The sequence below is a fragment of the Tachypleus tridentatus genome, chromosome 6, assembly GCF_004210375.1.
Source record: "Tachypleus tridentatus isolate NWPU-2018 chromosome 6, ASM421037v1, whole genome shotgun sequence".
NCBI lineage: Eukaryota > Metazoa > Arthropoda > Merostomata > Xiphosura > Limulidae > Tachypleus > Tachypleus tridentatus.
The window spans coordinates 73,057,018-73,083,947 of NC_134830.1; the positions used below are offsets into that span (position 1 = coordinate 73,057,018).

The 26,930-nt window shown below is 32.7% G+C and overlaps 2 protein-coding genes across 2 annotated transcripts; both read right to left on the reverse strand.

Annotated features, from left to right (window-relative positions):
- Window positions 1-610: 610 nt before the first annotated feature.
- LOC143252798 (uncharacterized) lies at window positions 611-11,903 on the reverse strand. Its single transcript, XM_076505512.1, has 3 exons — window positions 11,130-11,903; window positions 10,716-10,864; window positions 611-1,103 (listed from the first exon to the last, which is right to left on the reverse strand). The coding sequence occupies exons 1-3, from the start codon at window positions 11,816-11,818 to the stop codon at window positions 958-960; spliced, it is 984 nt and encodes a 327-aa protein (XP_076361627.1). The 5' UTR covers window positions 11,819-11,903; the 3' UTR covers window positions 611-957.
- A 10,564-nt stretch (window positions 11,904-22,467) lies between these two features.
- LOC143252800 (uncharacterized) lies at window positions 22,468-25,057 on the reverse strand. Its single transcript, XM_076505513.1, has 3 exons — window positions 24,312-25,057; window positions 23,620-23,768; window positions 22,468-22,765 (listed from the first exon to the last, which is right to left on the reverse strand). The coding sequence occupies exons 1-3, from the start codon at window positions 25,022-25,024 to the stop codon at window positions 22,623-22,625; spliced, it is 1,005 nt and encodes a 334-aa protein (XP_076361628.1). The 5' UTR covers window positions 25,025-25,057; the 3' UTR covers window positions 22,468-22,622.
- Window positions 25,058-26,930: the final 1,873 nt, after the last annotated feature.

The window sequence follows — 26,930 nt, forward strand, 5'->3', positions numbered from 1 at the left end:
ACCCATCGAGAAATACACGTGATATAAAACCTCCAATTTTGATTGAATTTGTTCTTATTTTCATCTTTACCCGAAGAGTGAGAAAACTATTTGATATTAAACATGCTTATCTTTCATGGATGTTTTCTCAAATTTAGTACACTTGTAGATCTTTACAACAAATGATCAGGTTTCAGTTAAATTTAGTCTATATACAAACCAGACATGCAACGTTTTTCAAGAAAAACAGTTCAGTTTTGTCCGAACATTTTCCACCAAAAGTCACGTAAACTATTGGTCTGAATGTTTTACTACTCCTTCATTTAAGAGTAAAGGCCAATAGTTTTTAATTTTTGCCATTCAAATTCAATACGACTGATTTATAAGAGAAAAACAAACTATATGGTGAAAGCACGTGCAGATGCATAAGTATTGGATAATTCAAGCAAACAAGATTAGCAGTTTATAGTTCAAGTTTTCAAAAAAGTCATATGGGTGGACAGATATTATTCCTTGTTTTACTCACCATTATGCTCGAAGTTGAAAAACAAACAACGCCTCCTGGTTATCTAATGAATGAACATTTGTTGTGAAATATTATTAATGCTACAAACGTAGGTACCAGTCTGGCCACCAGTTTTGACTTCGTTTATTTAAGTTGCAAGCTCAATTCCTTTTTGATTACACCTTTTTTCAGATCTTAAGAAGAAAAGATTATGGGCTCCATGTTCCATACATTACAGAATATAGTTTAATTTAGAAATGAGTACATGTGAATAATGTGGAAAATGCGTTTTACAATAATTTTGGAATTTGATAGGATAAAATAAATCGTTTTTCATGTAAATTAAAATTAAAAGGTAAGCAGTTCTTACAGAATAACAAAATTTATCAATGAAAAGCTTATTAAGGATATCAGTTGTACATAAATCAGTGAATCATGTTTTTTAATACACTGAAAATAATATTTAAAAACATTTAACAGCGGAGATCTCTCTCGTTCAAAGAAGTTAACGTTCTTCCTTCAAGAAAATCAGGAAGTTTACAATATCCCTCAACTTTCCTAGGTCCATTTTGGTTGTCAATCATCCATATCAAACGACAATCACAAATGATATCGTTATCTAAATGAAAAAGAAAAAAACAAACAGAAACGTAAGAACACAAATTTTCAGCTCAGAGTTATCTTTTCTATGCGCAAACTTCATGATGGACAAGTATAAAGAAATACTTACTGAAATTTTCAAAAGAGTAAAAAATGAAACGAAACATGTTTAACGTAAAGAATGTAGTTGAGATAGACGGCGACAACTTCATTTTCAAAAATGCGATAACGTTAGCATTATCTATAAGTTCAATAAATGTTCCATCTGTTGTTGTTATTGTACAAAAGATATCTTGTATAACTTGTTACTTAAAGATCATACCTAGTACGCTAAAGGTTAATATTTTAGCTGTAGAATGCTTGATTAGTTTTATGATAAGACATTGTACTCAAACAAACTTCTAAGTTATTATTACTTTATTTATTAAAAGCTGGTTCAGTTGTTTGTTTGGTTTTTAGCACGAGGCTGCATGATGAACCATTTAATCGTGGGTACGACACATTTCATTTTCAAAGTTTAGCCTCATTAGTCTTCGAACTTATTGTTGAGCCACTGAAAATGAGAGATAATAGAAGTACATCTAACTTTCTGGTTTTTAATTTTCAAACTGTAATAGAAACGACACATTCTTTGCTAAGTTTGTGTTTTTACAAATACCTGCGATATTTTTAATGAAATTTGAGCAAAAAATTAGTTAATAAAAGCTTAATTATAGAAAAAAAAAACAGTGTTTATCCAGTTATTCAGTTGAAAGCTAACTCTTAGAAATGTATGAAGATGTAAAACGTTTGTTGTAAGAAGTTTTAGTATCAATGTTTTGTATAATTCATGTTACATAAAAGATGTAATGTACACTTGGCTAACGCGTGCCGCACTATGAGTCCGAAGGTCCAAAGTTTGTCAATAAACCGAGTTTTACACTTGGAGGTCATAATTAATAATCAAATCTCAGAATCTAATTAAAGTAGCCAAAGAGGTGGAGGCGGTTAATATTGACTAGCTACTGTGCTTGTAGCCTATCAGTTTAATGTTAGAAACAGCTAGCTTAGATAGCCGTTATGTAGCTATATACAAATATTTTTCATACAATTAATAATCTTTCTGAATTTTAAATATGTTTTACAATTCATTTGGCCATTAACACTGTTATTTTTATGCTATATATATATATATATATATTTAGAGAATACATGAGAACATTTGATGGGTTGCCTGCACCGTGGATCCGGAGATTCATGGTTCCCGTCTCGTTGCCATGAGCACGATTCTAAAGCATCCATTAAATCTTGCTATTTAATGAGATAACATAATTTACAATGTTGACGGTGTGAATTGTTGATTAATTATCTTCTCTATAGTCAATTAGTTCAAAGTTGAGAAAGTTTACGCTCAGATAGCCCTGAGGTAATTTTATAAAGTCTCAAACGAATAAACAAACTCGTCATAAATTTTAAAGTAATTTTTATGTTCGTATCAGAACTGTAAAGAATATTATAATCGGTACCTTCTCAAAAGTGAAATAAAATATGGATTTACTCCAATGATCAATTAGTTTTATTTCGGTTGTTTTAGGTCTAACGATAACGTTTTATCTTAACTACTAACTATTCATTCCTCCAGTTCTTTTCTATCATGTGGAATCAAGAATGAATTTCTATGTCCAAATATGTTATATTAATGACTAACTGTAAACTTATGTTCATCACAAGTTTAAGGTACGTTTGTGATTCATGTCGTGTATTTATTTGCGTAACTAGTCAACAGTATAGCAATCTCATTGATTGAAAAACAGGATTCTAAAATCGACACTGCTCTCAAACTGACGTAAAAGTGAGTGTTAAAATGAACATTAATGCATTCTCTTTGCGCAGTCTATACTGTATTTGTTTTATGAAATGACTACCAGTTAATCATTACCTTTAAAAAACAATATCGTGTGAAGGATAAACGTGAGTTAGTCTTAACCTTCTACTTTGTTATGTGCAATGATCTGCGATGAACGTTTGTTTCATGTTTAAGAAATATAGGTCAGGTTTTAACCAGATTTTTATTTTTGATATTTACCTTGTGCTACAGAAACTGAAACTAATTTTCATGAGTAATCAGATGTGTTCACCAAATTATTTTTGTCGGTTGCTAATGGGTTGGCTTTCAGAAAATTTTGTCAAACAAAGTTAAAACGCATGAAATATATTGATCCTGTGAAAGCTTTGGTCCTGCTTCGATTGCTATAAGGAAAATAACATGACAATCGACAGATGGTTCGTGCTCAACCGAATGAATAATGACAATCTGTCAGATAATTTTTAATAATACATTTTTTACTCGTTTGTCAATCGAAGAATGATCCAAATGAAAGAAAAAACGAACGTCCTTTTTATTTCTCGATTTGGTTTTGGAGTATTGATCATGTATTGATAATTATTTTCTTGTAATTCATGATAAATCGAAACATGTTGTATTAATATCATACTTTAGACTTAAAAAGAAAGTTTATGTTCTAAATATAGAAACTATAAATAGTAAATATTAACAGCACGATCAAGTACAGGACTTTACAATAATGTTATGGAAATAAAAACATAACTCTGATATTCATTTCATGAAAAAAATGTCTAGCTTCGATGACTCAGGAGCACTGTGGTAATCATGCAGATAAAATAATCACATGCATTTAATATTAGTGGGTAAGACAAACTTGGAGTATAAGTAAGACAAACAACTAATGTGTTAACTTTTGTAGGTTTAATATCGTTTGTGAACTGAAAATATAATACAAGTATTTGGTATTGCGTATAATGTTGTTGGATATTAACGACTGTGTATTTTCTTATGGCAAAGCCACATTGGGCTATCTGCTGAGTGCACCGAGGGGGATATTAACGATCAAAAGATTAATGTAACAGGTAACTGAAACCAAATGCCTTGAAACTGACGGTGACGATAGCTAGTATTCGGTAAGAATAATTTACAGAAGGTAAAATAAAATATTGCAATCATAATGATATGAGTTTAGAAAACAAGATATAAAAGGTCAGCCATAGCGAATCCCTCTATAAAAAAAACGAAACTATGAGTAACATAACAAACGATCTTGGCAAGACCTAATGACTAGTATACTACGATGGAGTATGGATCTTTAGATCCCTGGTTTGCGTCCTGTTCTCGCATAAACACACATCTTGGTACCTTGAATACTCTATTTATGATTAATGATAAAATTTCAAAAATTGTTCATACAAGCGTAGCTCGCTAGTCTATCATTTCCAAAAATAAGAATCGGCTACGCACGTTTGGCCAATTGTGTAGCTTTGTGCGAAAATTCTGAAATAAATAAACAAAAGTAACAAATTTCATCCTATGCTGTACATGATCAGTGAGTAAGGTTAATAGTGCATATGTTGCATGTATCTATTAGTCATTATCTGTGGTTGCGTGCCATAAACGTCACATCACAAAGGAAATAGATCAATAGTACATATTGGAAAGTTTCCTGTATACATGGACCTCGTTACTGAAGAAAGAAAGCAAGTAACGTATTATATTTTAATTAACGGATACGAGAATGATCGCAGCTACGGCTGTGTTAATGGATGTCATCTCAAATATTGGTACCAGAAGATACTTTCATCACGTAGAATAACAGTATGTTACACAAACTATCCAATTAATGCGAGATACCAAACATAATATTTAGGAAAAAGAAATAGTCTTATGTCAAAATATTAATTACGGTTTCCGCTACACACAGAATAGACAACAGGCGAATGATCAAATTGTTTCACTACAGAAAAGACGAAATTTTATTTGTTTGTTTTTGAATTTCGCGCACAGCTACAGGAGGGCTATCTGCGCTGGCCGTCCCTAATTTACCAGTGTAAGACCGAAGGGAAGACAGCTAGTCATCAGCACCCACCTCCAACTCTTCGACTACTCTTTTACCAACGAAGAGTGGAATTGACCTCACATTATAACGCTCCCACGGCTGATAGATCGAACATGTTTGATGCGACGGGGATTCAAACCCGCAATCGTCAGATTACGAGTCAAACGTCTTAACCCTGCTGGGCATGCCGGGCCGAAAACACGGACGTTTTCTCTCCTGTTGGACAACTTGTAAACTTTTACCAGACAACCTTTTGTCACCTACTAAGATATTAGATACTGTTACTTTAAGGTCAACAGCCTGTTTTATTTAATGTATATGCTTATTGCACCACTGAAAAAAGTTATTTGTATGTTCTTTTCTGTTTTTAGAGCAAACCACTTTAGGCTACTTTTTGTGCTCACTACAAGGAATCGTAACCTAGACTATAGTGCTGCAAGACCGTAGGCTTACCATTCTCCTACTCTTATACTTTAGTTGAAAAATATTGCAAGAAAGAATCCAAATGCTTTACGTCAACTCTGGGAGATTTACCCACATGCGCTTAGTAACCAAAGTTTTAATATCGGTATGACCAATGTAGGAAGTGCTACATATTCATTAGTCAATTTTTATATTAACATGTAATTATATTTTACCTAATTGCCTTACACTGAAAATAAGTACAATATATCGAGTATACAGCTTTACAAATTGAATGTTAATTGTTTGTTTGTTTTGAAATTAAGTACAAAGGTAGACAATAGTGTATCTGTGCTCTACCATCTTCAGCTATCGATTGTTTGTGTTTTGAATTTCGCGCAAAGCTACACGAGGCTATCTGCGCTACCCATCCATAATTTACCAGTGTAAGACTAGAGGGAAAGCAGCTAGTCATCATCATCCACCGCCAACTCGTGGGTTACTATTTTACCAACGAATAGTAAGATTGACCGTCACATTACAACGCCCCCACGGCTGAAAGGGCGAGCATGTTTGGTGCGACGAGGATTCGGATCCGCGACCCTGAGATTACAGGTGGAACGCCTTAACTCACTGGCCATGCCTGGCCGCACAGCTATCGGAACTCAGTTTTCGGCAGTGTGAGTCCGCAGACATGCAGTACCACTGTGTCACTGGGAGGTGCGGAGTGATAATACTGTGAATTCTCTATAATGACCAGTAATGTATGAAAATATATGTACATATAATGTGAACGTAAACATTATTTAAACTGTTAAGTTAATATTCACATCAAAAGGAAGGATTGCATTAAAAACAGCAAGAACAAGCCTATGATGAAAAACAACATATTCATAGTACAAAACAGATCTTGATAGAAATGTAAGGCTGCATAACTAAACTATTTTTTATTCTGAGAGCATTTATCTTCTCGCACCTGGCTGTAGGTAGTAAAAGGTAATATATTTTGCACTAATATTTTATTTTATTATCATTGTTTTCTTATTTTACTATTTCATTCTTAATATGTTGAGGATTTGCGAAGGAAAGTTTAGACTGATAAACGGTTTATCTCCACTACTATTCGGGTCCTTCACTTTTAGTCACCTCCTTAGACCAGGACACACTTGGTATATCATATTACAGCCTGTGTTTTGGTGGCTTTATTTTGTTTATGCAGTGCTCTGTTTCTTTTTATTATTATTGAGGTTTGTTTAGTATTATAAATATGTTATAGGCACATATACATATTTTACGAAGAAGTTTGAAATGATATTGAATGACATGAAACCTACAAGTTAATAAAATAAAATATGTTAATAAAAGTAGTACTGCAAACATATTAGTTTCCTATGTGATCTTATCATTCGGTGGTTTATATTAAGTTGGTAAATTTCAAAGAAGTGTATTTGTAGAGTTGTTGAAAGCTCAGTAAATATTGTTGGTAATGCCATCTATTGATCATTTGTAATACTTTGTACAGTTTAAATAACGAATAAGTACTTTCATCAGTAACGTAATGTATCTTTGAATATAAAAATGAAGGTAAAAAATAAAATAAGAACCACAAAAATATTTATCAGCCTAAGAAAAAGTGAGCATGGAATGTAGAACTTACAACCATTATTTTCTTTAAAATTAAACTGAATGAAAAGAAAAAATATACATGAAGTAAACAAAAATTAAAAACAGGAAAAATAAAATAAAATAATCGCTGACTTTTTTACTCTTGAACAACAAAAAGTGAGCATCGTGATGAACCAATTATCAACTTCATAAAATGCAAAAAAAACGAAACAACAAAAACGTTTAAATGAAATAAAACATATGTAATCATTTTGAAAAATGAGCCAGAACTTCATTTGATTGCAGACTACATGTCTTCTTAACTTCTCTTTTTCCTTTTCTGTAGGTATAAAGGAAACTTACGCAGATAGCTCGAGAGCGTAGCCAAGTAATACACCCCTCTTCTCAATTAAAAACAACATAAGAAGTTATTACCACGAGAGATAAAGAAAAGTATAAACGTACTTGAAGTTACGTAAAAAAATTCGTTTTCTGAGAATTTTCCATAACGTGAAGACTGATATAGGGAACATAATTATATTTTTATTTCTTAGTTCTGTATTTACACATGGAATAAACGGTTAGATAATGTAAGATCCCTAAGTTGAGGTATAAACATAATTTAGAAGTCTAGCCCTCGTCCCCCGCTGGTACAGCAGTAAGTCTATGGACTCAGAACGCTGAAATTAGGGGTTCAATTTCATTCGATGGACTTAATATATAGCCTTATGTGGCTCCCCTATAATAAAACACACATACACACCCTGTGGTTCCCACATTATTCAGCGGTAAGATCGAGGACATCCAATGCTAAAAATCTAGATTTGCTACCTACCTAAGTAGCTTTGTTTCTTACACACAAATAAACAAAAAATTAAAACTGTAGCCAGAGAAAGGATAGTCAATGAGTAACACCCGCTAACTACATTAAGGGGATTAATTACAAGTTATAATGTTACTACAAGTGAAACTGTGGAACGTGTTTGGTGGAATGTTGTGGCTCGAGCCTTGAACCCTCCGATCAACAAATCCAGCACGCTGAACAGAAGGCGGGTCTCTTTCTTAATTAAACTTGCGTCCACCAAATCTTCATATAAATCAGACTTTTATTGAAAAAAAGCTAATTTCTCATTGATTTACGGACGAATACGAAAACAAATAAGTATTTTTACATGAGTAAGAAGCCAATAACAAATGTTAGAGATTATTGGTTGTAAGAAAGTAAATCTGAATTTAACTTAATGTTATGATATATAATAATCTATCATATAACATTTCTTTTCACACTATCATCATTACTTATCATTTCATTCTTCTCAAAGAGGAAATGGCGGGCAGTTAGAGCTCGTTAGTCAAGTTAAGACAACTAGAAAAATGAGAGAAGAGCAAAAGACCGAAGAAACATGTAGAAGTGTGAAGGCAAGCAGAGAGAACACGAGTAAGAAATAAAGTGAAGAAGAAAATGTATTTTTCCATCATCATCATTATTTGGTGTCATTTCTTTCCAGCCCGAGGTGGGAGACTGGCGGGCCGTTAGAGAGTCACACCCTATAATCGGTTAGGTGCATAAAACGAGAAAAAAGGTGAAAAACAAAAGACACAAATGATGGATAAAAGGGGAAGGAAAGTAATAAGAGAAAGAATGAAAAAGTAAGGAAAGAAGATAAGGACGAAAGAAAGAGCGGGATGAGTGAAATAGAATAGCAGAATGTATTTTTACATGAAATATTTACGTATATATTCAATTCTATTTATAGACTAATGGTATACGACGGGCAGTTTCGTAAAACATGTTCCCTCCAATAGTAGTTAATAAGGTATTAAATTACAATAACACTGATAACAATTCTAATCAAATGATTCTTTAATGGATTCTGTAATTATATTGAATTATAAGTTGTTTACTTTTGTTTTTTTTTTTTTTGTTTTTGACTTTTGCACAAGGCTATTCGAGGGCTATCCCTCGTTAGTTATCACAACTCTCCGCCAACTGTTGGAATATTCTTTTACCAACGGATAGTGAGATTGACTGTCACATTATAATGCTCACACAAGTGAAAGGGTGAGCATGTTTGCTGTGACTGGGATTCGAACTCGCGGCCCTCAGATTACGAGTCGAATGCCTTAACAACCTGGCCATGTTGGGCTCAGTAGTAAATCAGAGAGATTTTTAGCTAAAAGTCGGATTTCATTACCAGTAGTTGGCAGTGCACAAATATCCCAATGTGTAGCTTTGTGCTTAACAAAAAGCAAACGCATTGTTATATAGATTTACAAACGAAAGACCCAATGAAAAGACTTCCAAAGCCCTCAAATTACTAAAATGATTCAATTCGTGAAGAACATTTATTTACTTGTCCTCCATTGCTCCATTAACACTTCTCATATTCAATGGTTAATACGTAAGTCAGTGTATGTATGCACTGGCTGTTCTTTATTCAAAGAAATTTTTCTAAGGCTTATTTTGGTGGAATACTTACTTAAACGGTAATCTTAATTAACCTGTTAATTTCTATAAGGTTGTGACTTTAAATTCACTTTAAATAAGGTTCGTACTGGTTCCTAAATTAAACGGCCTCCGGCTTTTTACAGAAGCGATATAACATGTTCTTCAGTAGCAATGATTTCTGTATAGCTCTTCTTTTGGTACTGACCACAACTTGTCTATCATAATGGAATCGGTCTGAGTGTTGCGTAAAATCCAGGATAGGTTATTTATTTATTATTTTTTCCTTTAGTATGGGCAGGTGGTTAAGGCACTCGACTCGTAATCCGAGGATCGCAGGTTTGAATCCCCGTCATCTCTAACATATTAGCCCTTTCAGCCGTATAGGTGTTATAATATGACGGTCACTCCCACTATTCGTTGGTAAAAGAGTAGCCCAAAAGTTGACGGTGGGTGATGATGACTACCTGCCTTTCCTCTAGTCTTACACTACTAAATTAGGGACGGCTAGCGCAGATAGCCCTCGTGTAGCTTTGCGCAAAATTCAAAATAAACCAAATTCTTCTCTTTTCAATAAGAACATATAGTCAGAAAAGGACAGAAGAAAGGCGGAGCGATTTATGACAGCACAGTAAATACCTTATATCTTCCAAACAACTGAAATTTCGTTCTCTAGATGAACAAAAAGAGGAACATGCTTCAACTGTTTTAAACATGTTTAAAAGCATTAACAATTAAGGAAGATGATCTGTCTTGTTAGTTATTTAAACACGCATTTTCGTGAAACAAAATGTACGTTCAAGATTTAGAGTTTTTGTGTGAATGTTTTGGGCTATTTTAACTAATTGATGAAATTAAATTCCAATATACTTCTTTTAGCTATCAACTTATTAGTTTTTGTTTTGTTTCACCAACTGCCGAGAATCGCTGTGAAAAGTAAATAGGGCCCGGCATGGACAAGCGTGTTAAGGCGTGCGACTCGTAATCTGTTGGTCGCGGGTTCGCATCCCCGTCGCGCCAAACATGCTCGCCCTTTCAGCCGTATGAGCATTATAATGTGACAGTCAATCTCACTATCCGTTGGTAAAAGAATATTCCAACAGTTGGCGGAGAGTTGTGATAACTAGCTGCCTTTTCTCTAGTCTTAAACTGCTAAAGTAGGCACGGCTAGCGCAGATAGCTCTCATGTAGCTTTGTGCGAAATTAAAAAAACAAACAGTAAACAATAAATAGGTAACATATTTTTAAATTTGAAAAATTACTTAAATTATTTGAAAGTCATCACACTTACTTTCCAGAGATATCCGTATTAGTTGATTCCATATTGGTTTAAAGGTTACTTCCGATAAGGTTGTTAGTTGGTTGTCATACAGTAATACTATACCTAGTCGTGGCATGTTGGAAAATACGTCATCGGGAAGATGGCTAATTTTATTCGATCTATAAAAACAACGAAAAAATATAACAATCAATTCAATAAAGAGCAAAAATAATTGTTTGGAAAGTACAACCATGGTGTTGATTTGGCATTAAATTAAATCTACAGATTCTCATGATTAAGCATAAATGGAAATTTTCATAAAATAATTTTACATCTATTAGAAATGATATACACATTTCATAGATTTTAATGCTAATTTAATAATTATAAACTTATTGTAAATCTCATCTTAAAATATGAAGTTTTTCTGAAAAGAATTCTTACGCGAAATTCATAAACGATAATTGCGCTGGGTTTGGAAACATGCTCCTTTCGATAGTTTCTATTCTATTCCCTTGAAGATAGATGTCTAAAAGCATGGGAAATTGTGAGAAAACATATTTATCGAGACTTCTTATTTCATTTAAATTCATATTTACAGTGGCAAGCATTTTATTACGAGAAAGAATGGAGAAGTCACTTGTTAGAGTTCGTAAATCACCTCCAATAAACTGAAGGAGTCGCAGAGAGTTTATCTTGGAAAATGCTTTCCAAGACCAAGAGTTTAAGAACCGACAATCTCGAATTTCAATATACTTCAGTCGATCTTCGAGTCCTTTAAAAGCATGTTCTTCATCGGTTATAGCAATTAAACCCGTATTCGTTAACTCAAATTCTTCAAATAAAGTTCCATCAAATTCATCGCTTGGTAGATATTGTAGAGTAGAGTCTTGAATCGACAACCCATAAATATCGACTTTTTGACTTGCCTTTAAAGCGATCTCAAGATCTCGAGAGACAAAGAGCTCTTTACAAACTAAGTAGGTCCTGTCACCGTGTCTTCTCTCACATTTGCAAGGAAATACATCTTCAGGAGATGGACATTCATTCCCAAATTGTTTTGTATCATGAATTTGATGAACAAAAATTAATAAATACGTGAAAAATGTATTTTTTAGTCTGTTGTTTGGCATAGTATTACTTTCTTTAGCTTGAACTAACTAACCACCTTAAGCTGATGAAGCTGATTTTGGATATAATGATAAATTGTGTCTAGTATACCTTGTTTAGGGAACAAAGAAGGTAGGTGTGTTAATGACTTAATGAGACGGTGTATCTCTCCATGAAAAATATTATATTTATTATTCGTCTTTGATGTCTAGACTGATAAGTTTGAGAACAAATGTGTCTTTATATACATATACATATTAAAGAAAAGAGGAAATTCTGAAGAGTTGGAGTAAGGATTGTAGGAGCTATTTATCACATCGAAGGACTATATTTTGAATGCCTAATTTCCGATCTTGTACTTGGTGTATTGATAAGACTACCAACTGTCTCTTATCTTACCGTTCGTTAAAAATAACATCAACACCCAGACGTCGACTGTTTTACATCTACTTCGTACCTGAGACGAATAGGCACGACCACCATATGTTGTTATCCCACATGTCAAAAAGTAATTGATATGGCTTTCATAAATTTCAGTAAATGAAAATAAATGTGTTATTTTTCATATAAGCAATATAATGAAAAATAAATACGCTATTTTTAGTATTTGGTATGGAAAAATAACTAACAATAATCTGAAAAGCGGTAGGTTTGTTCTTTAGTGTATTATCCAGTAGTGTAGCCACATGAACAGGATACGTTATTACAATTGTAGTTGGGGCATAATTGCACTTTATATTGTCGGTTTTCGTATGCTAAATCCAGAATCATGTCGTCGTAGACTTCAGGTGCTGCACAACCAGAAATTTCTTTATTATCCATGAATTAGGTTCCTTAAAGATTCTAGACTGTTCGCCGTGCAAGCAACTCTAGAGATTATTTATATTTTTTAATTGATTTGAATTCTCATCACGTTTTTTGTGTGTTTTTTTAATTAATGCACAACGTTTTAGCTCAATTACCCAAGCCTTCTACAGGTTCAAGACATTTAATAAACAATATGATTCAATGGAAAGCTTATGTATTAATTTCAAAAACTTAAAACATAAACTATAGTAATAGTCCAAATAAATTACTTAATACAGGTATGACTACTCACGTTAAAAGCCTGAAAAGATATTTATCTACTAAAGGGTAGTTTATGAGTATAGAATTTATACCACACCGTGAATAGCTTAGTGATTAGAGTGCCAGGAGAGCGAACCTGAGGGTCCATTGTTCTTTCCTTATTATCAAAATATTGCCATCCACATTTCGGAGGTGTGGTTGTGGTATAAAAATTATGATCTCGTTTATTAGATTATTGTAGCAAAATATGGTGGTGAGTGATCGTAAAAAGTTTTCATATCTCTAGTCTTTCAATTCAATACTAGGAACGAATATTTAGCTAGTCCTTGTGTAGCTTAGCATAAATATTTGAGACAAGGCAATCCTTTCTGTAAGAAAAGGATAATTATGTACTAAGAAGTTAAAATAACTTAGAGCCATGGGACGCAACATTTTGAAGAGAGATTTCAATGTTTTCCACGAAAGTGGATGAACATTTTCAGAGCAGAGTGTTTACAACAGCAAAAGGCTCTGTAACTACGTCCCCAAGCCATTCTAGAACAACATCTTCAGTCTCACAAAGAAAAAAACTGTCAAAACGCTGCTCTGTACCTTGTTTTGATTAAAGTTTTAATACCCATACCACCCGTCGTGAAGTACATTTTTACTTCAAATTGGTTTCTCGTCATCACAAAATTGTCCAAGAAACTAGAGTTGCAGCAATTCAGTTCGATCACATGCGTGTCAAGACCTACACAGCTTCCATGAGGTTTTTGTTTTTCTTATGCTGCTTAAAACCGGAATTGGAAGCTAATCCACGTACAGTAGATGTTCTGAGGAAATTCTGTCAAGATATTTTGTCTTAGGTTGGCTTTATCTTTGTTTAATTAGCTATTTAATGACTGGGCACAAGTGGGCAATTAGGAACGTCAGTCTGAGCACTATCGGCGATGAATGAACCAACTTCAGCAGAAAACTGCACCGAGCAATCGTTTTCAATATAACACGATTAATCCCAATAGTTTGGACAACAACATATCGGCAGGAAAAGTGTATTTTAAACTTAATAAAAATATATTGTTATGGAAGTTGCAGCGACAACTTTTATCAAGTACCAAATAATGGTGTGTTTTTGGCTTGATAAGCTAAAAATTATTACGCATTGTTCGATCTTCAAAATACTGATGACGTGTTTTTATATTGTTTACTATCGGTAAGGTGTCTATTTTACATCATATGAAGTAATTTTATGCTTTTGCCTGTTACAATTCTCAGTGTAAGGAACTGATCAAAGCAATCAAGTAAAATCAGCCAATTTATAAATAAAATACTTTATTTTAATTAATCTCACCAATTAGTGAGATTAATTGCGTTATTGATGTCATATATTTTACATTTTGTATTGAAATTAATATTCCAAAAAAGGCATGCACGCAAATAACTTCATGCTTAAATAGTGAAAAAAAAAAAAAGGCTTAAATTTTCAATAGGGTCAAAGCCCCCATCAATAATTCTCCGCTGGATAAATAAGTTTTCCTCCGTAGTATTTATTGGTACATAGTAAATGAACTATTATTTACACGATGCACTGGGAACATTATGGTTTGGAACATTACGAACACAAATTAGATAAATGGAAATGCACTTTATTACAATCATAGTTTAATAAGTTAACTAGTAGACCATAACGTTCAATTTTTTTTTATGATTGCTAATTGCTCAACTTTTCGAAATTCAAGCACGTTTCTGAAGATATCAAGAAGTTTTTTTTGCATTTGAATTTTGCGCAAAGATACGCGTGGGATATCTGCGCTAGCCGTCCCTAATTTAGCAGTGTAAGACTAGAGGGAAGGCAATTAGTCGTCATCACCCATCGCCAACTCTTGGGCTACTCTTTTACCAACGAATAGTGGGAGTGGCCGTAACATTATAACATCCCCACGGCTGAAAGGGCGAACATGTTTGGTGCAACGGGGATTTGAACCCGTGACCCTGAGATTACGAGTCAAACACCCTAACCCACTTGGCCATGCCGGGCCACATCAAGTTGTACTCTTCAACAATTCATATGCTCTAAGCCTGGCTTGACGTCGATGGTTGTTAGTGCGCTCTATTGGCAGTATGCAGATCTAACAGTTGAATACCATCACCGAACATGCTTTCCCCTTCAGCAGTAATAGCGTTATTATAAATGAAGGTCAATCGCACATTTTGATCAGAGTAACCGTAGATTTAGTAGTGTTTATTAACCGCTTCCCTTTTTGTCTACTATTTCTAAATTAAGAAAAGTAGCATAGATAGCTTTTTAGTAGCTTTACACAAAATTCAACACAGAGACAAAAACTTTCTGTTCTGTTTATTCGCTACTTTAAATTTCCGTGCAGGAGTAGCGATCGCAAAATGGAAATAATCTTGTTGATCACATGGATATCGTGTGTATTCAAGATTTATTTTATCATTACAGCAAAAATTCTTAAAGGTGCAGTTTTATGTTTGCTGGACTATTAGTAGATTTGGTTATAAAGAGAAAGGAAATACTGTTATTTGGACATAAATAGCAGTTATTACTTACATAACTTAATATGCTTTGTTAAACTAAAAATGGTTAAATCCGTTTAACATAACCTAATTGTCCTACCTACTGCTAGAGAACTCTATGTATTTGGCATACCAAATAATTGATATCAATGATATTATTAGACCAGTTCTTTGTGTGTAATTAATTGAGGAAGTAAAAATTTCTTATTTCTCTTATTATGAAATCCCTAACGAATTCATTAGATGCTAATTGTATACACTGTTTTGTGAAAAGTAATAATTAGGTTATAAAACTGATTAAACATTTTTGTCATTCTATTTACATAAAGAAATCTATTAAAATTTCGCAATGCACCCTGTTTAAATGTATTTTTATTCACTTTTATTGGGCAAAAATCCTCAAACAACGTCAGATAATTGATATTTGTTATTTGAAAACGAGTTTCATTTAAATTGAAGAGTAAATTTGAATATTTATATAATTTCGTCTTGTCACACTGATTGCTAAGATGGACATGTTTTGAGTAACTGAAACTAATCTATCAATTATTGATCAGGAGAACAACTGTAAACAAAATAGTACAAAATAGTGAATCAAGATATACGATAAGGATCATTAGATACACAATTGACATAAAATGTCTCCAGGAGGACATCTTCTTGTGTGCACTAAACACTGTTTAGTAAAAAAACTCGACAATAGATGGGAGTGCATAACATCTTAAATCTCAATAAAGGTAAGAAACATTTTATTAATTAATATAGAGCCTAAATAATTAAGTATGAATAACCAAATAATAATAGAAATTTTCTCCTTCTGTTTTTATTAGATTATTTTAAACGATTATTAACACTTTTCAATTTATGTTTTAGTTTTGTTGACGTTGTTTATGTAAAGGTAGTAAATTATCACTTAGCATAATAGCAAATGACGCAAATACTTTCGAGTCCAATTTATATCCAGAAACGACAAAGAAATAGTTTTCTGTGTTTCTCAATTTGTGATTAATTAATAAATAAATTGTGTATGTCGTGACCATCATAAAAGTTTTTGGTGCTTTTTATTTAGTACTTTTTATTGGTTATTCATATTTATTATATCATTATTTTATTTTTATTATGTTTCCCTTAGAATTCATCGCTGTGTAATTTGTATCTTTTGACACTCTTTTTTATTTCAGTTATAGAATATATGCTTGAACCAACTTGTTGTGTAGAGCATTGCACATCTTTCCACATCTGGCTGTAGAGAGCGAAATTAATAAATATACAGGGCATTGTGGGCTACAGTGCTCACATCTGCTGGTTTCTTTCTTGATCATGTGAGGCCGGCGAAGTTGAGGTTAAACTGGATAGACGATGTATCTCAAACACAAATTGGATCTTATTTTCGTTAAGGTCCCTTAAGTTACACAGCGGGATGTCTGCGGACTTACAACGATATAAACCTGGTTTCGATAACCGTGGTGAGCAGAGCACAGATAGCCTATTGTGCAACTTTGTACCTAACTACAAGTAAAACAAATACTTCAGCCGAGACCTCTAAAAACCATTACACATTATACATGATGCACCTTATGATTTGCGTCCAGTGTTGGATGTTTGTAATGTGGTTGCAATTTTTTTTTACTCTCTGTCATAAATTTATATTTAATTGTATATAAATGTATGTTTTGGACTGGAATTGTATACAGACATAATAATTTTGGAACATTATATATCTTTTCAATGAAGACAATATCGCAGAATAATCAGTCAAAACTGACAACAATATTTTTAAATGGCCCAGCATGTCCTGGTGGTTAGGAACTTGACTCGCTATCTTGGGTCGCGAGATCAAACCCCCCTAATACCAAACATGCTCGTTCTTTCAGCCATGGAGGTGTTATAATGTGTGGTTAGTTCCATTATTCGTTATTAAAAGAGTGGCCCGAAAGTTCACGATGGGTGGTGATGACTAACTTCCTTCCCTCTAGTCTTACACTGCTAAATTAGGGGAGGCTAACGCAGAGAGCTTTTGTGTAGTTTTACGCAAAATTCAAGCAATCAAAACAATTTTTTTTTCCATATTCCCATTAATTTGTCCTTATGAATTGTAAATGAAAATTCAGTGAAGTCCTTTGATTGCAACAAGTTACTGTCCATGAGACCTTTCGTTCAATACTATAATGAGGCATTAAGACTGGCAGGGATCTTGACAGACAAAATTACTTTTGAAACATTAATTTCATACAGAGTACAAACATTTAAGTTACGTTGTTGTATGCATATGTTAAATGCCGACTTTTCAAGTCTTTTTTTTTCTTTCTATTTTACAGTCAGCGACAACAGTTTATTTATTGGTATTCATTTCAAGCAATTTTTCATCTTTAGAATAAAAACATTGGGTGGTTAGAATAAACAATATTTTCGTTCATACATTAATACTTAGTATTAGGTTAACTTATGAAAGGTATAATCGAAAGAGTTGCCTTCTATATTTCCCATTTTTCTTTAGTTTCGAAGCATTTGTTTTTTTAGTTGATGTAATTCATTCCTATACAAAGTTTCTACTCAAGTAGTGTACGTGGATTATTGACTGTGCAAAATGTATAAAATGGAAAAAACAACAACTAATGATAAAAACATTTTGTCCATATTGACAGCAATCGCTTGACAATTTAATGGTACCAAAATTTGTGGGCCTATCCTTTGTATCAAAACAGTTATTTACAAATAAGGCTGATCTTTTGAGCCAACTTATTCTGGTTTCTCTTTATTCTCTTTCAATAATCCAACTTCAAAATGGAATTGGTACTTGTTGACTTGTATTTAACTTTATCGGTTATACTTTAATCTATCATTTTAAGTGATTAACCTCTAATTAGAGTTTTAATACTTTTGTTGATTTGTCAAAGTTGACTTTTGAGTTAAATCCAGTCGTAGTGAGATGTAATAAGGTATATCGTACGGGGAAGAAAAGTCTAGTGATTAGTTTGCATATGTACTGACGGATGCTCAAATAGTTCGAAAAGAAAATCATAAATAAAGTTATTTTCAAATATCAACACCAACAGGAACTTTAATCTTGACAACAAATAGTTGGTGAAGAACTGGAGAAGTAAGGCACTCTTCCCGCCGTAAATTAACAACAACAATAAGAAAAGAATCTCCTCAACAGTGACTTGTTTCCGACAAAATACAGTTTTGATATACTCATTACACACATATGATTTTGATTCCCTCTTGGACTAGTTAAGATGAAAGTTGAGAAATACCTTGCAGTATAATACAGTTTTTATTACAAATGTTAGTCTCATTAGTTTTCAGTGTTCATTGCCATAACTTAAATTCATACATAGAGTTTGCATAGTTATTTAAAAATTGTATGTTAAAACTTATTTCATGACATGTCTGAAAAATCTCAACTTCAGAAACAGTCGTGATATATTTTAATTATCTTTTGAAGTATTAGGCGGCGCGGTAGCGACGTCTATGAAGGAATGAGTCTGGTTATGGTTTCTATTTTTTCCTTTACGTCAGCTGTAACTCATAAGACTCAGCGTGCCTACTTCCAGCCCACACACCGAATCACTTCGCTGCTCATGAGGATGTACCTTTTCAACCTAGAACCTCAAGAGATCGACGAGAGGTTAGTTAGATGATGGCCAGATGGTTAAGGCGCTCGACTTGTAATCCGAGGGTTTCGGGTTCGAATCCCCGTCAAATCAAAAAATGCTCACCCTTTCAGCTGTGGGTGCGTTATAATGTATCGGTCAATTCCACTATTCGTTGGTAAAAGAGTAGCTCAAGGTGGGTGGTGATGACTAGCTGCCTTTCCTCTAGTCTTACACTGCTAAATTAGGGCCGGCTAGCGCAGATAGCCCTCGTGTATCTTTGCGCGAAATCTTTAAACAAACGTATAAAATGATAAACATTCTTTAATATTACCCAATACAGTTAACAATCGACAGGTGACGCTACTTATAATGTAATAATTAAAAATATTAAAGTAAACACAAAAACTAGAAATAAAATATTATTGTAAAAGTCGTTCTCGTACTTACGGTTGAATGATAATCAATTCCCAAACTTTTGTTTTCAAAATCAACATAGGTAGTTTAACCGTGTTTTTTTCTTTTTTCGTTAACACTGTCTTAAATATGCTTATTATCATTATGCACTGCAGTTGATACAACATCATGCTTGGCAAGACTACATATACCTTCAAGTTCCTTATTCTTGAGGTTTTTAATTTTTTTTTGAGGTTATGCAATGGTCTACGTGTTTTGGAGGCTCTTTTTATTTCAAGTTCACCTGTTGTAGGATTTTGTGTTCTCGAGGTAACATCGTACATTCTCTTTAATTGTTGTGCCATTATAAAATCAGTTTGAATAAATGACGAATGGCAGTGAATTTCAAGTACTATCTGTTCAAGTACTTGATGAAAGAATTATTGTTCACATACACTAGTGATGTACTTTTCATATGACAAAGCCATTTCCAGTGTCACGGACAGTAGTGATATGGAGAGATTCCGAAATTGATTTAAGATAAAGTACTTAACATCTGTTTATGTATGAATTTCAGTGAGTTTGTTTGAAAAAGAAAATCAGATTAAGGGTTTTAAGTTTATTTTCCTTAGTTCTGTTAACCAAACAGTTAGTTGGTTATGTCCAAGAATGAAGAAAACATCCAAGGAAAACTGTATAATATACTAAATACCATGTACTTTCTAACGAACTTCGTTATTAGGTATTCATTAAAGTGAAGTCTTTAATAAATCAGTTTATGGTAAACTAAAATAATAGATACACATAATGTATTCATACTCTTACATCAAGATACCACTTACGCTTGTGGTAGGCTAAAGAATAGAGCAATGCAGATTTACTTGTTTCTTTCTTCGCATGCTTTATATGCTTCCCTTCATTCATTAGCTTACGGGTCTGTTGTGCGAGATATGAGTATATCGAAACATAAGAAAACAAACACGATGATAGTAAATAAAAAAACTAAAATACTCATATGAAAATTTCATTCCATTTTCTAGAAGGCTACTCTTCCAAATTCTTGTCTCTTTGAACTCTTTTAACAAAAGTTTAACTCGTTTTTAGTTTTCTTTTCAATCTTTTTTCACTGAAGTCTAGGTCAGAATCTCTAATCCTTTGATGAATTAGTGGCACGTTTATAGACTTACAATGGTAAAATCTGAAATATGGTTCACTGTCGTGGGCATAGCATAAATACCTAATTGTGTAGCTTTGCTGAAATAACAATAACAAAATGGCAATTTTTTTCGTTTAAAAATAGTTTTGTCTGTTATATTATTACAAGAATTTTTGGGTTTTAGGCCTTAAGTCGAATCTGAAGAACTATACGTTTTGTCCACAGTAGTATGCCGATGCTGTTAGATAGCTCTAAAAATGGTTCTGTTTAGCATCGTTGTATATTATAGTAACAAGCTAGTAATTCTGACAGTTTTAATAATTGCGTTTAAAATGACTGAAATCGAAGTAAAAAAGTAAATTAATTCAAATCAACATATTTTCAAGAGGAAGGGATCTTTAAATATCCCAAAAGACAGAAGTAATTTATAAAAAACACTTACTTAGATATGCTCAGAGAATAACAAGATTGATTACAATAAACACACTAAATATTTGTTAACGTTAGGAAATAGTTAGCAGTGAAGAAAAATAAATACAAAACCCGGGTTAGATATCATAAAAATAAAAGAAATATACATGCAGTACATATGAACAATAGTGTGGTATAGGAAAAGTTGATTTCAATTGCATGCTTCAGGAATATATATATGATCAGAAAATTACAACTCGTGTCAGCATGACGCCAGAAAGACACTAAGTGATACAAATAAATGACTATGAGTTCAGTTGGATAATGCTCCGCCTGACACTGAGAACTGAGAGGAAACTATATCACATCATAACGAAGTAATGTAAACGTTTGGTTATATACAAATAATAAAAGAATTGTGATGCAAAGGTAGGCAGAAAGTTCATAGTAAGAAAAATAGCCTGGAATAGAATACAATGTTTTGATGACTGGATATCACTATTCAAATACTAATAAGTACTCACTAAGGTTGTTCTTGATTACAAAGAATAACAATGGCCTAAAAGTGATCCAATACTCATGATTCTTAGATTATCTTGATGAAAGAGTCCAGCCATTGTTTGCAAAAACAATCTCGTGTTAAATACTTAGTTTCCTCTTCTTCACACCTATTCAAGACACAAGAATAATAACAAGTAACATTTGATTACATGCACTACATAGCAACGAGAATATATAAAATCTGGACTATAAAACATTGCTAGTAAACTGAGCCAGTTATCGACAAAAGAGCCAGGCGTAAGCCTAAATTAGCAAGTCCCCGAGTCAATAAACTAGGATAAAAGATTGTGAATCCATGTTAGTCCTGATATAAATGGTGGAAATAAGATAAATCTTACTTATAAGTAAGATTCTTATTATTTTTGAAGTGTAATATTATATAAGAGCTAAGTTATCAAGTAACCATTTAATTGAAAAGATAATGAAAAATCATTATTCAACATTAACAATGTTTGTATTTTGTTTCATCATTAAGGGTCATTCCTTTACTTATCTTCTTATAAATACCTTTAAGAGAGTGTTATATTTGCTATTTCTACTGAATTCATATTCCTGGTATTCAAATAAAAAGTGTTTGTAATATGATCATTGCTTCGTCATACCTGTTACAAATTTCCACTGTGTTTTAGGATAAAAAATTAACCAATAACACATTGTAAAAAATAAGGAATAAAGTTTTAGATAAATTAGTCTTCAGATCAGTTTCACGTGAACATATTTCTGGTTTCGTAAATGTAGTAAAGAAATTACCATTAGTTACTTTTCGATAAAAACTCCCCATATTTATAAGTAATTGTAAACATATCCGATAAGATTAATTTCGAATTTATTAAACGTAAAAAAAACTATTAAATCTATTTATCTGTATTTAAGAATCCATAGCTTTAAATATTTTCGAAAACACACTTCAGTGCAATAAATAACTAATAAGATCATAAATCCTGAAACAAAAAGCTAGAACGCCAAATATTTTTACGAATTTGTTTTATTGATCACAAACAAAACATAATTAATTACAACTGCACTGTGGTATTTGATTATTTCTTTGGATATAAAACTAAATTACAACCTTGTTTATCCATACTCTATCAAATAATTGCTGTGGAATATCAAACTTGCTATTTAACAAGTGAGCTCAAGCTCTTTAAGCGTTGTTAATTTCCTTCCAACAAGGTGAGATGGTCCACTACACTCTCCTATAAGATAGTTTGGCTTTGGTTGAGATACCATCCACTTCAATCGGCAGTCACATATAATATTGTTGTCTGAAATTAAAACTTAAATTAAGTTAAAAAGTAAATAATAAATTAAACTGGTTAATTTTAAAACAAGATATGTGAGTTTTGAAGTTTTAGATTGCATAAACAATGAGGGTGGTTTTTTCTTCCGTAAGTAATTAAAAAAATGTTGTTTAGATTGTAATATGTGCAGAAATCAGAGAGTGATTAGCTGCGTAGCGTATTTTATTATCATTGTGTTATTGAGATTTTAAATTAAATCGCTCAATTTATTTCTAATTACCTTTTGGGCAAGTCTATAAAAGATTTAGCATTTCATATTATAGTGATTTTGTACTGGAAGTTTCAACTGGAACTTTGTATATCTGTGTGCTTAAAGAAACAAACCTGCTTTTTAACTATTGATAGAAAGGTATAATTGATATTGTAGATAATGAAATATCGTTGTTTCACAATAGCTTTCGTTAAAATGCCAACCAAAATAAACAAAAAAATTAAATGACATTTTGAGCCAGAGCTCTTTGTCAGATAGTTAACCGTTTGGGAAGAACCAGCATTTTTCAGAATTGCGTATCATCTTCATCTTAGTTCATAAGATTAATGAAACTTTTAACTGTCGTCTTATTTGGAGAAAGACGACTGATCGAGTGGAGTTCGAGAAACAAAGTTATAATATTCATACCAATACTACGGAGTGATTCGAAAGCAGAGTAGTGTTATAACATTATGTAATAGGATAACAGTGTAACTACGGGTGGCGTTTAATAAAATATTTGCTTTAAAGAATTCACTATGCATTTACACAATCTTTATACTTATATTAGTTTGACTAAAATATTCTAAAGTGTATAACTTAATGCATATTAAGTAAAAGTACTTACGTTCAATTTCTAGCCACAGGTTTTGTCCCCAAACTGGACCAAAAACATCTCGGGAAAGTGTCATCAAATTATTGCCACTTATAAATACTTGTTTTAATTCAGGCATATTGGTAAAAAAGTCATCGGGAAGAAAGTCAAGTTTGTTATTACTAAGGGAAGAAATTAAAAACTATTTTGAACTGTTGAATACAGACAACAAAACGCAAACATAAAATATGTAGCAGAAGACATTCGTATTGAGAAAAATACTAAGAGAATTAAAATATCGTAAAATAATAACACGATAAAAAGCAGGAAGTATTATGAAAACAATCTTATGTATTTGTTTACTGACGAGTAAACTTTTAGAGATGTGTTAATACGTTTTAAAAACAACTTTATTCGAACAGTCTACTTTCTAAAGTCTGTGTATTTTAAATACATAAAATTACGTTTATTTAAAAGTTCTACGAGAGATTATTTCAATAGATCCAAAATTAACTGTGTGTCTTCAGGAAATTAGAAACCAATCCAAAACAGTCACACATGGTAATTTATCGTCAACTAACTCGATGTTTTCCTTGAAGTATGTTTCTTTGTTTCTTATGATATTCATTCAAAATATAATGATGAGTTAGGGAAACATAATGTAATAACTAGTGAAATAAAGCTAAGAACGAAGACAAGGATTCATAATCAACTGAACTTTTTACCTCAAGTTAATAAAAAATAATTTTTGGGCTGGATTTGGAAGCATACTTCTGGATACATGTCTAATTTGGTTACCTTGGAGGTACAGACTACTCAAGTCTTTAAACACTGCAAATATATCTTCTTTGAGAATCTGAATTTCGTTGTTGCCAAAGTTAATCCCGTGAAGTAATCGATTGTTGCTTAACGCGGAAAAATCGGAAGAAATCGACCTTAGATCACCATCAAGAAACTGCACGACCATCAAAGAACGAAATTTTTCAAATGCCTTCCAAGACCATCCATTCATAAATCTGCAATTTATGATATCGAGCATGTATGTTCGTTCTTCGAGACCTTGTAAGGCATATTCAGTGGGAGTAATAGCGAGAAGTCCTGTGTTTACCAGTTCTACGTATTCAAACAGTGTACCTTCAAACTCTTCACTGGGTAAATATTGTAGAGTTGAGTCCCGAATTGATAACGCGTAAATTTCCACACCACGAGAAGCTTTCACGACGTGTGCTAAGATGTCGGACCTCAGTAAATTCCTGCACACAAGGTGACTTCTTTTTATCTCGCTGAGCTCGCATGTACACGGAAATATATCCTCTCCGGGAGGACAATCCTTGCCGTCAAACTGAGCCTCAGTTAACAACAAAAACTCTACAGAAATACAAAAAAGTACATTTAAAACAAATTTAGAGAATTGCGAATAGTTTCTCATTTTCCCCATATTCCTCTCTTTAGCTTGCTTGAGAACAATATGTTTGCTTATCATTGTTATTATCTTAGTAAGAGCAGATGGTTAATTTCACATGGTGTAAACACATCTGTAAAAAAGTACTTAAACACACACATAAACAAACATTGATACACACTCACTCGCTCAAACAAACATTTTTTTTCTTTCAGAGTAAATTATTTGATTTCAACTTATTAGATATGTATATATATATATATATATATATTAGGTTGAGGAGTAATTCGTGAGAGTTTTTAAATAATTTCATTCAAGCATTACATGCAAGACTATACAATGCTTCAATGCATGAACACATTATACCCAAAACATTTATTATGATACTTTATTTCATGTAATACCTAGGTATATAGTATGCATTGTTTTAAAACGAAATTGCAAGATATTAAATGCGAAAAGCAGATGGTGTCGAAAATGCTCGATTTTGTCCACTTGACATTCCATTTAATGAGCTGAAAATGAAAGCAAAAATTAAAGACATATGAAAATCAAACACACCATCTATTAGAGCAAAAAATTATCTACCAAATGACATGAAATATTTTGCGAAAGCGTTTCATTTATGAATATATTTTTTTAACTTGAAAAAACGCTCACGAATTATTCCTCAACCCAATATATACAATTAGTTGAGACGCTCGACTCGTAATCCGAGTGTCACGGGTTCCAGTCCTTGTCATACTAAACATGTTCGCTCTTTCAGCTGTGGGGGCTTTATAATGTGACGGTAAATCCCACTAATCGTTGGTAAAAGAGTAGCCCAATAGTTGGCGGTGGGTGATGATGACTAGTTGCTCTCCCTTTAGTCTTACACTACTAAATTAGGGATGACTAGCGCAGATAGCCTTCATGTAGCTTTGTGCGAAATTTAAACAGAAACTTGTGAATAAAACTTTCGTTCCCCATAGTGGCAGAGCAATATGTCTCTGGATTTACACAGCTATACACCGGGTTTTGATACTCGTGGAGTGCAGGCTATAGACAGCTCTTTGTGCTTAATAACAAAAAAAAGTGACTCTTTTAATAAGTGAAAATTATTTACGTTTGTAAAAAGAAGATAAAACTGAGTAGACAAGTTTTATTTCATAATTGATACTCATAGCATAAATAATAAAATAATTTCGAATTAATCAGTGATGTCGAGAAAATCCACTTGTATAGAAATATATATGCCGTTTTTGCATATAAATTTCGAATTAATTTATTTATAATATTTGTTGAATGAGGTTCGTAAATGTCCACATCAGAATGAATCATATAAATCTAGGTATGAAGCAATAGATAGAAAATATGTATAAATAAAACTATACAACATAAATACATAAATAATTACCCTTAGAACAACACTATTTTTGAAAAAAATCTGTTATATTCAGAAACAGAGGGAAAAACACACAATCAAACTCATTTACTATACTATCCGATTACCCTTGGTTCAATACATTACAATTTTATCAGTTACCGTATTATTAGGACACAATTTTTTCGAATTTTCGAAGCGACGCATGTATAAAATAGCAAACTACACAATGTAAAACAAAACTACAAACTATCAACTACGTCTACAAACTACATAAATGGGAATAAAGAGGTCGAGTTGAGTGTTTTGAGAAAAAAATCGTATTCAGTAGAATGTAAAGCTTAAATGTTTTTACGAATCTCAATCTTTGGTCGCATATGACAGTTTTCGCTTGAAAATTGGGCAGATACTTGAAAAACTGATAATACAGTTTTGTTTCTGAAGCTGTTTATCACTTTACAACTCAGAAAACGTTGACTCTGCGTGTGACCTCTTCACATTCGTTTTGCTCCACCAAGCGTAGCAAATTCAGTTACCCAGTTTTTCTGTACATTCGAATCGAGAAAAGTAAAGCTGTCC

What these genes read in the sequence shown, in the direction of transcription:
- LOC143252798 (XM_076505512.1), bottom strand. Translation starts at nt 11,818, where the DNA reads ATGCCAAACAACAGACTAAAAAATACATTTTTCACGTATTTATTAATT. An exon ending in TTATCGTTTATGAATTTCGC is followed by an intron (nt 10,865 to 11,129) that starts GTAAGAATTCTT and finishes TTGTTTTTATAG; the next exon opens with ATCGAATAAAATTAGCCATC. An exon ending in AATACGGATATCTCTGGAAA is followed by an intron (nt 1,104 to 10,715) that starts GTAAGTGTGATG and finishes TTTTTCATTTAG; the next exon opens with ATAACGATATCATTTGTGAT.
- LOC143252800 (XM_076505513.1), bottom strand. Translation starts at nt 25,024, where the DNA reads ATGGGGAAAATGAGAAACTATTCGCAATTCTCTAAATTTGTTTTAAAT. An exon ending in TTATTTTTTATTAACTTGAG is followed by an intron (nt 23,769 to 24,311) that starts GTAAAAAGTTCA and finishes TTCTTCCCTTAG; the next exon opens with TAATAACAAACTTGACTTTC. An exon ending in CCTGTGGCTAGAAATTGAAC is followed by an intron (nt 22,766 to 23,619) that starts GTAAGTACTTTT and finishes TTTTAATTTCAG; the next exon opens with ACAACAATATTATATGTGAC.